Source organism: Cherax quadricarinatus, chromosome 1 (assembly GCF_038502225.1).
Source record: "Cherax quadricarinatus isolate ZL_2023a chromosome 1, ASM3850222v1, whole genome shotgun sequence".
NCBI lineage: Eukaryota > Metazoa > Arthropoda > Malacostraca > Decapoda > Parastacidae > Cherax > Cherax quadricarinatus.
In genome coordinates, this window is record NC_091292.1 from 102,264,892 (window position 1) to 102,277,130 (window position 12,239).

Here is a 12,239-nt window from a genome sequence, read left to right on the forward strand (position 1 = left end):
CTAATTTGCCCGAAATGCTCAGCATAACAAGCGGCTTTTGTATAGAGTATTATGTCATTGATGTCAGCTAGGCCTGTATACCTTATACATGTATTAAATATGGTTATTATTATTATTATTTATTATTATTATTATTATTATTATTATTATTATTATTATTATTATTATTATTATTATTATTATTATTATTATTATTATTATTATTATTATTATTATTATTATTATTATTAGTGATGTAAGTGGGTGTAAGGGTAGGACGAGTCTGAGGAGCCGCTTGAGCCGATACCGTGTGAACCCTCGATACCGACTCATGCCCAACCTATGTCTCTCTCCATGAGTGTTCACAGTAACTTATGATTGGGGTATTTTGAGGGGTGCACAATGCTGCACATAATCATTGTAACTCATCGTTTTTAAGTTAGTCATTTCCAGTGTAATGATCTAAGTGAGGTTTCTGGACGCCGGTGAGGGGTTCTTAATCCAAGAAACTTGAACCACTTTCCCTTTCCTTAAAACAAACTTGATTACTCCCCATCCCCCAGACGTTGTATGAATCCTTCGGGTTTAACGTTTACAGATGATTAAAATTCATTTTTATTTTTTTTAAATAAAGCGGGTGGTGGAGCCGCCATCTTTGTAAACAATATGGGGACAATCCTCTGAGGATTTTTTTCTTTCTGCTCCTGTTTTACCCCTCGCTCTGCCTGTGTCTTGCTTTGGTGGGTGATATTAATGGTGTGTGGGCGTGTGTGTGGCCTTTATTACAGGTTAAATGGCACAGTGACGGGGTTGTAGTGCCCACCTGTCTTCAGGCAGATACTAGACGGGGGGGATTTTCGAAAAATTATTAATCTTTATTTTAACTTTTTTTTTTTTTTTGCCAAATTCGATTGACGATATAGTTTTTTTTGTGTAGTAGCTTCCAAAACAGTCCCAAGGTCTGTGAGTGATGTGTATTTTCAAGAAAAATAAGTATGGTGTTTGTATTGTCTGGCTTCTTCAGGGAGTTGTCTTTATCCTGATGGAGGGCTCTTGATCCAAGGAATTGGACTTGTCCTCCCCTTCCTCGTATTGAACCTAATTGTCTATCATTCCCGATGCATTGTATAAGCGTCAGGGTTTAATGCTTTCTCTTAAATATAATTTTAATAATTTTTTTTTTTTGCATTGTAAACTCATAGATGTAAATAAATAATTTGATTTAGCTACACATAAATAGTTACAAAAATTATCATATATAGCATCACATGTGTACATTACCCAGGATAACCTAAAAAATACTCTGTTTACTTTATTCCAAATATACTATATACGTATCCTCTTATTACAGTGCTGTATGTCCCTTGTGGGTTTAGTGCATATTTTATTGTAATTGATTTTCACACAGTTGAGTTACTTAGCAGTTTTAACTTTTAAAGTTTAAATAATAAGATATTACTAGAACCCCAATGGGAATAAATCACTTTTAACTTTTTTGGGTTATCCTGGTGGGAAATTTACTTATGTGTGATAATTTGTGTAACTGTATTTATGTGTCCATGTATCAAAATAACATCTTTGACCCTGATGGGTTTAGCACTCGGTTTTTATTATAATATTAATAATGTACCTAAATAAACCTACTTTATAGATTCTTGGAAATAAAAAAAAGTCGTAAATATAATCGTAAATTATAGTTCCCCACCACTACTGGGCTCGACTCTGGCATTAATTTAAGTTTTATAATACCCTAGTGGGTTTAGTGCTTGGTTTTGATTATAATATATTTTACAATACATACAACTTACGTACTCCACAGAATAAGTATTTCTTTTGCAGATTGTTTTGTGGAACATATTTGTGAATTGCAGTAGTTCATTAATTTTAGTTGTGCAGCATATCTGAGGCAATCAACACTTTGTATTAAGTCGTGTCATGTGCCTGGGTGAATGTAAACGAAGGTGCGTCAGTACCAATTGTAGAGTAAGGTTAAGTTGGGTTAGGTGAGTTTTGTTAGGCAAGTTTTTTGTCATTTGCACAAGAAAATACCTCGACTGTAAAACCAACTTAATATTGTGCAATTTAAACTAATAAATGGCCAAAATCTGCCGAGGAGTAGTAGTCTTTTATAACCATCTTTATTAAAGTCCTTTTTGTACTGTCTGGAAAATCTTGTAAGGTAGAATGTATGGACAAGTCTTCTAACTGCTCATAATACAGTTCTTATATATGCATTTTTAGCAAGGCTTCAAATTATGCAGCTCGGTTCTTGTTCCCATACTGATGAATGGATATAAATACATTAGAAAATATACTGAGAAAGAAGACAAAATTAACCCACTGCATAAGACATCCTTCATGCAAAGATAGATCAAGCTCCCTGAATCTAATTCTCTTAACAGAGAGAGAGAATAAGGGAAAATATCAATGAAGTGTAGAAATGGAAGACAGACATCAATAAAAGCTATACATGTATAAGTAGAGTGCAAAGTTATCCAAACAATAAAGAACAAATATATTGGCGAGAAGGACTGGATTTAAGAAAGACCTGCCAAGCATGGGCCAGTAGGTGTGCTGCAGTGTTCTTTAAGGTCTTCATTTATGCTGAAGCATCAAGAGTTGTGGTTGAAATTCCTCCAGTTATGGAGTTCATATGTATGTTAATTATATTTTCAGATTATTTTACCTGAAAAAAAAGTTATTCTTCATTGTTTGCTTTTGGCAGATGGCAGAGAAGTGGGATGACAGTGCGAATGATTCGCCAGAAGTTGTGTATGAAGGTTTCTCATCAGCATCGACTCACCCACAAAGGATGATCAACACAGCAGGCAGTTCCTTTGTTGCAACAGATGGCAGTGAAGATGGGCCTCTTGGACGTTCTGCAGCTTCCTTTATGCACACAACAAGCATCATTGAAAATCAAGTAGTGTACCATGTTTTGGACTCAGGCTCATAGAAAAGTAAAGTACAGTACTGTAAGGTCAATTTATTCATATTGAATTACAGTGTACAATATGTTAGGTATGAGTAATTAGTGTGGCACTCATTAAAACTGCATATCAGATGAAAGATTTTTAAAATCAAGCAAAACTCTAGAAAATCTTATGTTTAAAGACTCAGGATGTGAACTGTAACTTTTCAAGCATTATTACTTTTAGCAGAATGGGAGTTTTATCTCCCTTGTGAAATGGTACATATTCAAATCTATTTGGGAACAGATGGTAATATCCCTTCATTTCCATGAGTTTGAGCTTATTTTTTTATCGGCTTCAAATTACTGTTATCATCTATTCACAGGGCGAAGGATCACATCATGAAGAAATTGAAAGAAACCGTCTATGTTTTGTGTGCTGTAACCCTGTATCTGATAAAAACTTTGAATCAGTGAAAGCATCCATGAATCATTCACACGCCCCATTGCTGGTGTTACTCACTGATGTCCTTGGTTATAAACTTGAGGATGGCAGACTTCACTCACAGGTCTGGTGGCTTAATATAGAGCTTCTGATGCATTAATACATTGTTACATATAAAATTTAGTTCCTTGTAGGCCATTTTATGGTTTAAAATTTTAAAAAATTAATAAAGGTGATAAGTACTTGATAAAATAAAGTGTTAGGTAATGACGTATTAGGTGTGGAAAACTAGAAAAAAAGTATTATCCTCATACTGTATATCATTTTTCCTTTCAGGTTGTCTGCAAAGCATGTTATCACCTACTTGATATTATTGATGAGTTGCAGCAGACTCTCACAGAATCGAAGACTGATGTTCGCACTAAGTTTTTAGAAACCATTCAGAAGCTCAAGCTAAAATATCCTAGAACTGACAAGGTTGTTATTTTGATGTACCATACATAAAATGTCCAGAGTATAGCACTTGCACTACTTTTTAAGTATACTGTACACTACATTATATAAAATTTTATTATTCAGCTTAATTAACTATAGTTCCTTTACAATGTAACTCCTTCCCCTCGAAGGGGTGTTTCCCTTGATGGTCATGACCAGTTCTTCGTCTAAAGAACTGGAGCTTCTTTACTCTTTCTTAGATCTTTCTTTAGGGTCTGTATGACCCTTACGGATTAAGTGATTCCCTGTGAATACAGTAATAATCTAAGTTTATTCCTGGTCTTCATTGCTACACTTAAATTTTCCCTTTGAAATAAAGAGGGAAACTGTACAATCATAATCAGACTGCTTATTTTAAAGATGCACTAATATAATAAAAGTGGTCAAGGAAATTAGTTTGGATTAGTACTCTGAACCTTTTTTTTTTTTTTTTTTTTTTCTCAGTTTTTCTAAAATTGATACTTATTTAGTTTATCTTGGAAGTGCTTCATGTGTCTTTTCCCAGTCATGACCTATAAGAGTGAAAGTGATATTGAGATGCAGAAATAAACGTTTTTTCATGTAGTACTTGTGGTATTAGAAAATTACTAAAAATATGTGAAAATTGCAAGATTGTGGAGAATGGGCTGCCAGAGATATGATTGAATTTATAGTTATATGACAGTTTGGACAAAGATGAAAGTATGATTAATAAGCATGAGGTATATGAGTACAGCCTCTCCTCACTTAGTGACGTACTCGTTTACTGATGCCTCGGACCTACAACAGGCTCTCTGACCAGTATTCATACTTAATGTTACCTTCGCACCATTTATAACATTTCTGGTATATTTTTAAATGTTTATACAGTAGTGTACTGTATATTGAAATAAACAGAATAGATGAAATCAGCTGTAATATGCATTATTTAAAATAATATCAAAGATGGTTGACACAAACTCACGCACCAATATAGTATGCTCCTCACTTAGCAACGAATTGGTTTAATGACGTGGTCTTAAGAACAGAACTCCGTCGTTAAGTGAGGAGAGGCTGTAGTTATTAGTAGTCAACCAATATCTTAGAGTAGAGAAATGTGCATAGGAAAGGTTCCTCAAGGTGTGTAGATACAACTTTTTGAAGGCTTTTTTTTTTGTCGTGAATGTTCCCTCTCCAAATTTGAAGCAAAACATTACAGAATAAATAAAAAAGAAAGAATCAGCATTACAAAACACTTGGAAAACATTTCACATTGCTTATATACCCCATAACATTAATGATAAAAATTATCCATTACTGTATAGTTCACAGAAATCCTGTTTTGTCTTTCTCTAATGAACCACCTTAAGAAAACTTTATATAAATTTTATGAAACCTTTCAGTTTTAAACAAAAATTTGAATTAAATGTGTCATTACAGATGCTGAAACCAAGATGCCTTCGCTGTATTCAGATGTCACAAACTACGGCCCGAAAACGTGGAAGAGGGAGAAGTTGGAAAGGCCGATCTGATGATATTGGTCGGGGTAAGGGGCGTAGCCGCGGGAAGGGAAGAGCAATAGCAAGACCAGAAGATGGACATGTCAGTAGTGATAATGATGCTGATGTAAGGACTTTTCCAGTAATTTGTAATATAACTCATTCCCTTCAGATATCCTTTTGGTGAGTTCCACCCTAAGTTACAACCTTCTTTATCTGCACTTACAAGATATATTTTCTTGAAATATTTATAACAATATTCCTCAGCACAGTATACAACACTGGCAAAATCATTCACATCCCAAGTGCTTTTAGTTATCACAGTTATTACTAATATTACTTTATGTACTTCCTTGACCAAACTTTAGGGCATTTCACCTAATTTGTTTGATTCTGGTCTTCATACACTGTACTGTATTTGAGTTTCTTAATCCTGTGTATATTTGTTTACTAATTCTCTTATACTATTTCCAGAAGTACCCCTAAGGTGGGCAATTTTTCCCAGCTGGAATGCAAATTGTGTTTATTTAATTAAATGTCACTGTTTAGCTCATGTACTCACTGGCTAGGTTTGGATTTACATCTTGCAAACTTTTTTTTTTTTCCTAGTCACTTATATATTTTTCGTTTCACGACCCCGTGAAGGACTTCACTGAATCGAAGTTTTTTCTGATATCTCTTCTAAACAAATTATGCTAATCATATAGTTTTGTGTAATGATAACACTTTCCAATTTTATCATCTTGCAGTGCATTCATTCACATTTTACTTTCATCATCCTGAAACTTGCATTTCCCTAGCTCCTCATGTAGTCCTTATAAAAAAAAAATTCAGTTACTGTTTTTTGTGTATGTTTCAACAAAATTTACCGCCATTTTTTTTTTTTTTTTTTTTTTTTTTTTTTTTTTTTTTTTTTTTTTTTTTTTTTTTTTTTTTTTTTTTTTTTTTTTTTTTTTTTTCTCTCTCTCTCTCTCTCTCTCTCTCCAGAAATCATTACCTCTTTCACTGTGCCTATCTGTGTTTTATTGTTACTTTCTTATTTCCTATCACTCCTGCCAGTGATATAGGACACCAATTTTACAACAGAGTGCTTGAATGTATAATGTTTTGTGCTTCTAGTCAGGGAATCCTATATTTTCTACAAGAGGAAATGTGACTTTGATGGCAGGCATCTATCAATAATAAATTTTCTCTTTATGTATCTTGTGTAATTCATAAGGCCCCCTCTATTTTCAGGGTCAGGGAGTCTCTGGACAAGAGGTAATCAAAGATGTACTGCCATCAAAGTCACACCAGCCTTGTTCATACCACGATGATATTGAACTCAATAATATTTCCAAAACGAGAGTAACAAGTGGAAGTTGTCAATCCGGCATGGATAGTAACTTGTGCAATGACTCTTGTGTTGGGATTTTGAAAGCTCAAAAACTTATCCCCAATAGGAAAGAAGAGCAAGTAAAGCAGGTAAATGGTGAGCCACTTGATTCACCAGACAGCGTTGATTCTGTGTATAGTCAGATTTTGCCATATAGCCCAAAGAATATTACTCAGTATAAGTCCACTGAAGCCACAGATGTTTGTGAGAATCATTTAGACTTGCTGTGTACTGACTGCTCACATCTTCAGTTTTACGAGTGCTGTCATTGTAATGAAAGAAATTCTGAAGTGATTTATCAATATTGTGAAACCTGTTTTGTTTGTTATGGAACATTTATACCATGGGGCTATAATATTAATGTAGAATTCATTGGTGAAAGATGTTATATATGGGATCTGAAAGTCCAGAATCACCTTAATCAAGGAAAAATGCATCTCGTTAGCCAAAGTTCCAAGTATGCTAAGTCTACTCTTAGAAGTGGAAAAATCAGTGGCATAAGTGAGATTAAGTCTGAAAATAATGCTAAGGAAAATGATCAAACCAGCTGTAAAACAGTGAGTACTCAAGAGAGCCAAAATTTTAATATAGATAATAACAATATGGCTCATGTTTTGCCAACTTTTGAAGATACATCAACCAATGAGGTTGTGCTTACTCGTGTTAAAGAGGAAACATGCTCTGACAGCACTGATGAAAATATTTCCACAGGAGATGTACTTAATGGAATTGTAGGTGTTGAGGAGATTGTAAATGAACAAAATAAAAAAGGAAGAATTTGTGTTAAAAGAAGCATGTTAGAGGAAAAGGAAAGTAGTGAAAATATAGATAATGGTAATTCTTTGTTTAAAAGTAAGAATGTTTGTGACATGGTAGAGAGTGAGAAGATATTTGACTCTGATATTGAAGTTAATGTTAATACTTCTTTACCAAAAAACAGCTTTCTTTCCCTTTCATCAGCTTCCAGTGCATTGTCAGGAATGCCAGATGTAAGTAACACTCTTTCAGATACAAATAGTATTGTATGCTCAACACGTAAGGATGTTGTACAAACAGACTTGGAGAATTCGTATATTGTTGTCAATGAAACACTCCTCCTGGGCCAAGATTCAAATGAATCCAGTCCAAAAGATTTTGTATCTAATTGTATATATTATAAAGAGAGTGAAGACTTCAAGCCAATAAATTCAGATACAGAAGTGCCAGAAACTCTGAAAGGTACAAAAATGCTTTCAGAGTCACTTAAAGTCGGCAGCAGGCACCAAAGGTTGCAAGAGTCATCTGACGAATCAAGTGCCACACGAGACAGAAAGACTTTAGCTGATTTATTCGCGGGAATTTCAAATCATCCCTCTTTAGGAAAGCGGACAAGAAAACTCTCAGAAAAGGCAAGAGAAATTATTGCGGTTGATTTAGATACTCTTGCTATTGATAAAAAATCTAAGAAAAACATTAGGATAACAAAGAACGTATATAAGGTTAATTTTGGAGATGCTAAAAGCATTAATAAGATTAATGCTCATGACTGCAAATTCATTTGTGAATACTGTGGCAAAAAGTTCATCTCAGCTGGAGGTTTTCGTTACCATGTAGATAGTCATGAGGTGGACAAGCCTAAATTGTATTCTTGTAACTTCTGCATTTATAGAACTCGAAGACAAGCAGATCTTAGGAAACACAGTGTTATCCATACAGGGGAACGGCACTATAAGTGTGAAATTTGTGGTCAAGAGTTTACTGTTAACAGTTCATACAAAAGACATCAAAGAATTCATAGTGGAGAAAAGCCATACAAATGTACAACATGCGGGAGAGATTTTCGAAATAGTGGTACACTAAAGCAACACATGGTTAAACACACAGGAGCCAAGAATTTTGTCTGTGAAATTTGTGGTAACAGTTTTAGCCTACGACATCATTATACAACTCACCGAAAACTTCATAGTGGTGAAATGCCATTTAAGTGTATTTATTGTGGGACTGCCTTCCGAAATCATGGCGCATTAAGACTTCACCGCAAGAAGAATCATCCCAAAGAGGAAGCTAATAGACTAAAGCAGCTGAAATTAAAAAGGACAATAGTGAGAGAGGAAGTTGTCGTCCGTGCTTCTCCAAAAGTTATTCATAATTCTTTAGATGTTTTAGAGCAGGCTATGGCTGCAACTGTTGATCCTCTTAATTATGAATATGTAAATTCTTATACCCAGACCTTACCAGACCTTGGTGAAGAATCTGTGTCAGTCATCTCTGAAATCATTACCGAGAAACATTCTAAAAAAGACTCTGTTGTCTTAGCTATTACTCACTTAGAAGAGGGAAGAATTTCTGTTAATAAAAGTGACAGTAAATCATGTATAAATAGTGAAGAATCTGCAACAGAATTACACGAACGAAATGCAGCTTTAGTGACTGTAGGTGACTGTAAAGAGCCTAAAATGCATCAGAGCATTAAAGTGCTCCCAGGTTCATTTTGCTCAGAAGAAAATGTTGATGACCCTCAAGAATTTATGGTGTTAAAGAGGGATGAACAATCAGTGGAGGCTGGGAAACCAAACAGCATTGAAGTGGTGAACAACAGCAGGAGTGGAGCATCACAGATGTACATAATGTTATCAGATGCACAGGCACAAGACTCTCACTTATATATTGTAGTGGAGAATAATGCTCAAGCACCTACCTAATTTATTGGCAGCGAGATGTATGGTAGCTGAATTCTGATAATGTTAACAGGTGAAGTCTTCAGGGTACTGCACATTGACTCTTGGTCATAATCTGTTATTTGACACTAACTTTAAGTTTGAGGCATGACCAAGTTTGTTTAAAAGTTATTTATGATATTCCTTAATGATACTCCTCATCATATGTGTGATAAAATCATAATTGTATATAGAGACAGAAATTAATTACCAAGAGTTGTAAATTTAAGAAGTTTTTCTCAGCATCTTAGCTAAAATGTCTTAAAATTAAATAAAAAAAATACACTTATGAAATTTTTAACTCTGTGGCATTCACACTTCACTGTTTATATTTCTTTAGTTCTCACCCAATTGTGCATCCCTTTTCTACTACCACCATTCAGTGGTGATGCTTTGATTCTAGTGAAGGGCTCTTGATCAAAAGATTTGGAGCTACTCTTCCTGTTGATCAAACCTGATTACTTTCCATTTCTTACAGGATTAGTGCTCCCCCATGAATTAAATAATAGTAATATGATACAATGAATGGCCCATATTCGTTTAGTGCTATTTAGGAGCCCTTGATTCAATGGCCTTTGGAAATCTAGGGCAAAATTCCCTGTGTTAGTTGATACTGAAATGAAGGACAATGTTCTTTGGTTACAGAATTATTCATTATTGTTATGATCTTGATAAAACACTTCCACCTGTATCCATCACAACTTTACTGACTACCCTTGCCCTATCATTAATTTGTTAAATTGAGGGATTATTAATAAATGTAGGCAAACAAGATGTGACTACCAGTATATAGTGTATAAGCTTATACAGTACAATACAATGCAAGTATAGGTGAACCTCACTTGATATAGATTCATTCCAAATTCAGGGCAACTGTGCTAAACCCAATCAGGCCATTAACACAATTCCCCATAATTCATAGGGCTGAAGAGGGGTTGTTGAGGTAATTTGTTCTTGTAGAAAGGATGGAGAGGATTGGGATGACAGAGGGTGTATAAATCTGAGGTGGAAGGTAGGAGGGGTAGGGATTGTCCAAGGAACATTTGGAGGGAGGGGGTAAAAGAGGCTTTTGAGTTTTAGGGGCTTGAGCATCCAGCAGATTTGTGTGTGTTAGGATTGAATGGAGGCAAGTGGCTTTTAATGGATGTGCTGTTGGAGTGTGAGCAATGTAATTTTTGTGAAGGGATTCAGGGAAACCTGTTAGCCAGACTTGAGTCCTGGAGATGAAAATGATAGTGACTGTATTCTAACAGAGACGTAGGGAAGTTGCAGTTGGAGGTTGTTGTAATCTGAATTGTGATGTCAGCACACTTCTGGCAAGACAACACTTGAAAGAATAAGTGGTTGTGTTTTCCTCTTTGGGTCACTTTGCCTTCATTGAAGACATCTGTGGAATTCCTGATAGAAATTGGGGTTTGCATAGTAGCAATTTATCATTAAGCAAATCATCATAAAGTGAGGGAAAACCTGAATGTGAAAATGGGTAATATGAAAATGGTTGTTCCTCAAGGGTGGCTTTGTATGAAGTCGCCAACTGATTTTTCCAGAAAGTTCCTTTTCTGTAATCTTGTATAATAACCTTAAAAGCAAAAATCATATTTATACATTTATCTTTCTTTAACAGTTCAGTATTGTTGTATTATAACATTTTTTGTTTCATAACCCATGCACATATAAACTTGAAACAAACTCATATAGCCCAACAACCAATACAGGGACACTGTATTTCAGTGAAACTCACTATACTGTATTACAGTACTTCATTATATCTAATAGTTTTGTGCATGGCTTTCAAAAGTTAGCATTTACATACAGTGTAAATCTTTTTATGGATGTGTGTACAGAAATTGTTGACAAGTAAAATAAAACCATGTTCATTTCATATTTAAAAAAAAAAGATTATATATATATATATATATATATATATATATATATATATATATATATATATATATATATATATATATATATATATATATATATATATGCAATAAGATCACAGTAAACAGGTGATTTCAAAATATGCAAAACAACCACTCTGAAAGAATAGAGAAATTCCAAGATTGATGGACTGACCACATCGACTCAAGGTTGAGGGACTGATTACCTCATTCTCCTCCTGTTCTTCAAGATTCTCCTTGATAATGTGAGTAGTCACGAAAGCGCTTGGAATTTCTCTATTCTTTCAGAGTGGTTGTTTTGCATATATATATATATAAAAAGAGAAAAAGATAAAAGAGAAAAAGGTAGCTTACGAGAGGTTTTTACAAAGCAGAAGTGTTATAAGAAGAGCAGAGTATATGGAGAGTAAAAGAAAGGTGAAGAGAGTGGTGAGAGAGTGCAAAAGGAGAGCAGATGAAAGAGTGGGAGAGGCACTGTCAAGAAATTTTAATGAAAATAAGAAAAAATTTTGGAGTGAGTTAAACAAGTTAAGAAAGCCTAGGGAAAGTATGGATTTGTCAGTTAAAAACAGAGTAGGGGAGTTAGTAGATGGGGAGAGGGAGGTATTAGGTAGATGGCGAGAATATTTTCAGGAACTTTTAAATGTTAAGGAAGAAAGGGAGGCGGTAATTTCATGCACTGGCCAGGGAGGTATACCATCTTTTAGGAGTGAAGAACAACAGAATGTAAGTGTGGTGGAGGTACGTGAGGCATTACGTAGAATGAAAGGGGGTAAAGCAGCTGGAACTGATGGGATCATGACAGAAATGTTAAAAGCAGGGGGGGATATAGTGTTGGAGTGGTTGGTACTTTTGTTTAATAAATGTATGAAAGAGGGGAAGGTACCTAGGGATTGGCGGAGAGCATGTATAGTCCCTTTATATAAAGGGAAAGGGGACAAAAGAGATTGTAAAAAATATAGAGGAATAAGTTTACTGAG

The 12,239-nt window shown here is 34.7% G+C and overlaps 1 protein-coding gene across 4 annotated transcripts; it reads left to right on the forward strand.

The window, feature by feature from the left end:
* Positions 1–311: 311 nt before the first annotated feature.
* Positions 312–11,278, forward strand: LOC128689100 (uncharacterized). Of its 4 annotated transcripts, none has more exons than XM_053777205.2 (6): positions 312–735; positions 2,705–2,902; positions 3,277–3,459; positions 3,672–3,812; positions 5,229–5,414; positions 6,524–11,278. In XM_053777205.2, the coding sequence occupies exons 1-6, from the start codon at positions 733–735 to the stop codon at positions 9,341–9,343; spliced, it is 3,531 nt and encodes a 1,176-aa protein (XP_053633180.1). In that variant the 5' UTR covers positions 312–732; the 3' UTR covers positions 9,344–11,278. The 4 variants fall into 4 exon arrangements, with proteins under 4 accessions (XP_053633180.1, XP_053633190.1, XP_053633200.1 ...); XM_053777215.2 differs by having other exon boundaries at positions 317–719; XM_053777225.2 differs by lacking the exon at positions 312–735 and adding an exon at positions 770–1,940.
* Positions 11,279–12,239: the final 961 nt, after the last annotated feature.

What these genes read in the sequence shown, in the direction of transcription:
- LOC128689100 (XM_053777205.2), top strand. An exon ending in CAAGCATCATTGAAAATCAA is followed by an intron (nt 2,903 to 3,276) that starts GTAGTGTACCAT and finishes ATCTATTCACAG; the next exon opens with GGCGAAGGATCACATCATGA. An exon ending in GTAGTGATAATGATGCTGAT is followed by an intron (nt 5,415 to 6,523) that starts GTAAGGACTTTT and finishes CTCTATTTTCAG; the next exon opens with GGTCAGGGAGTCTCTGGACA.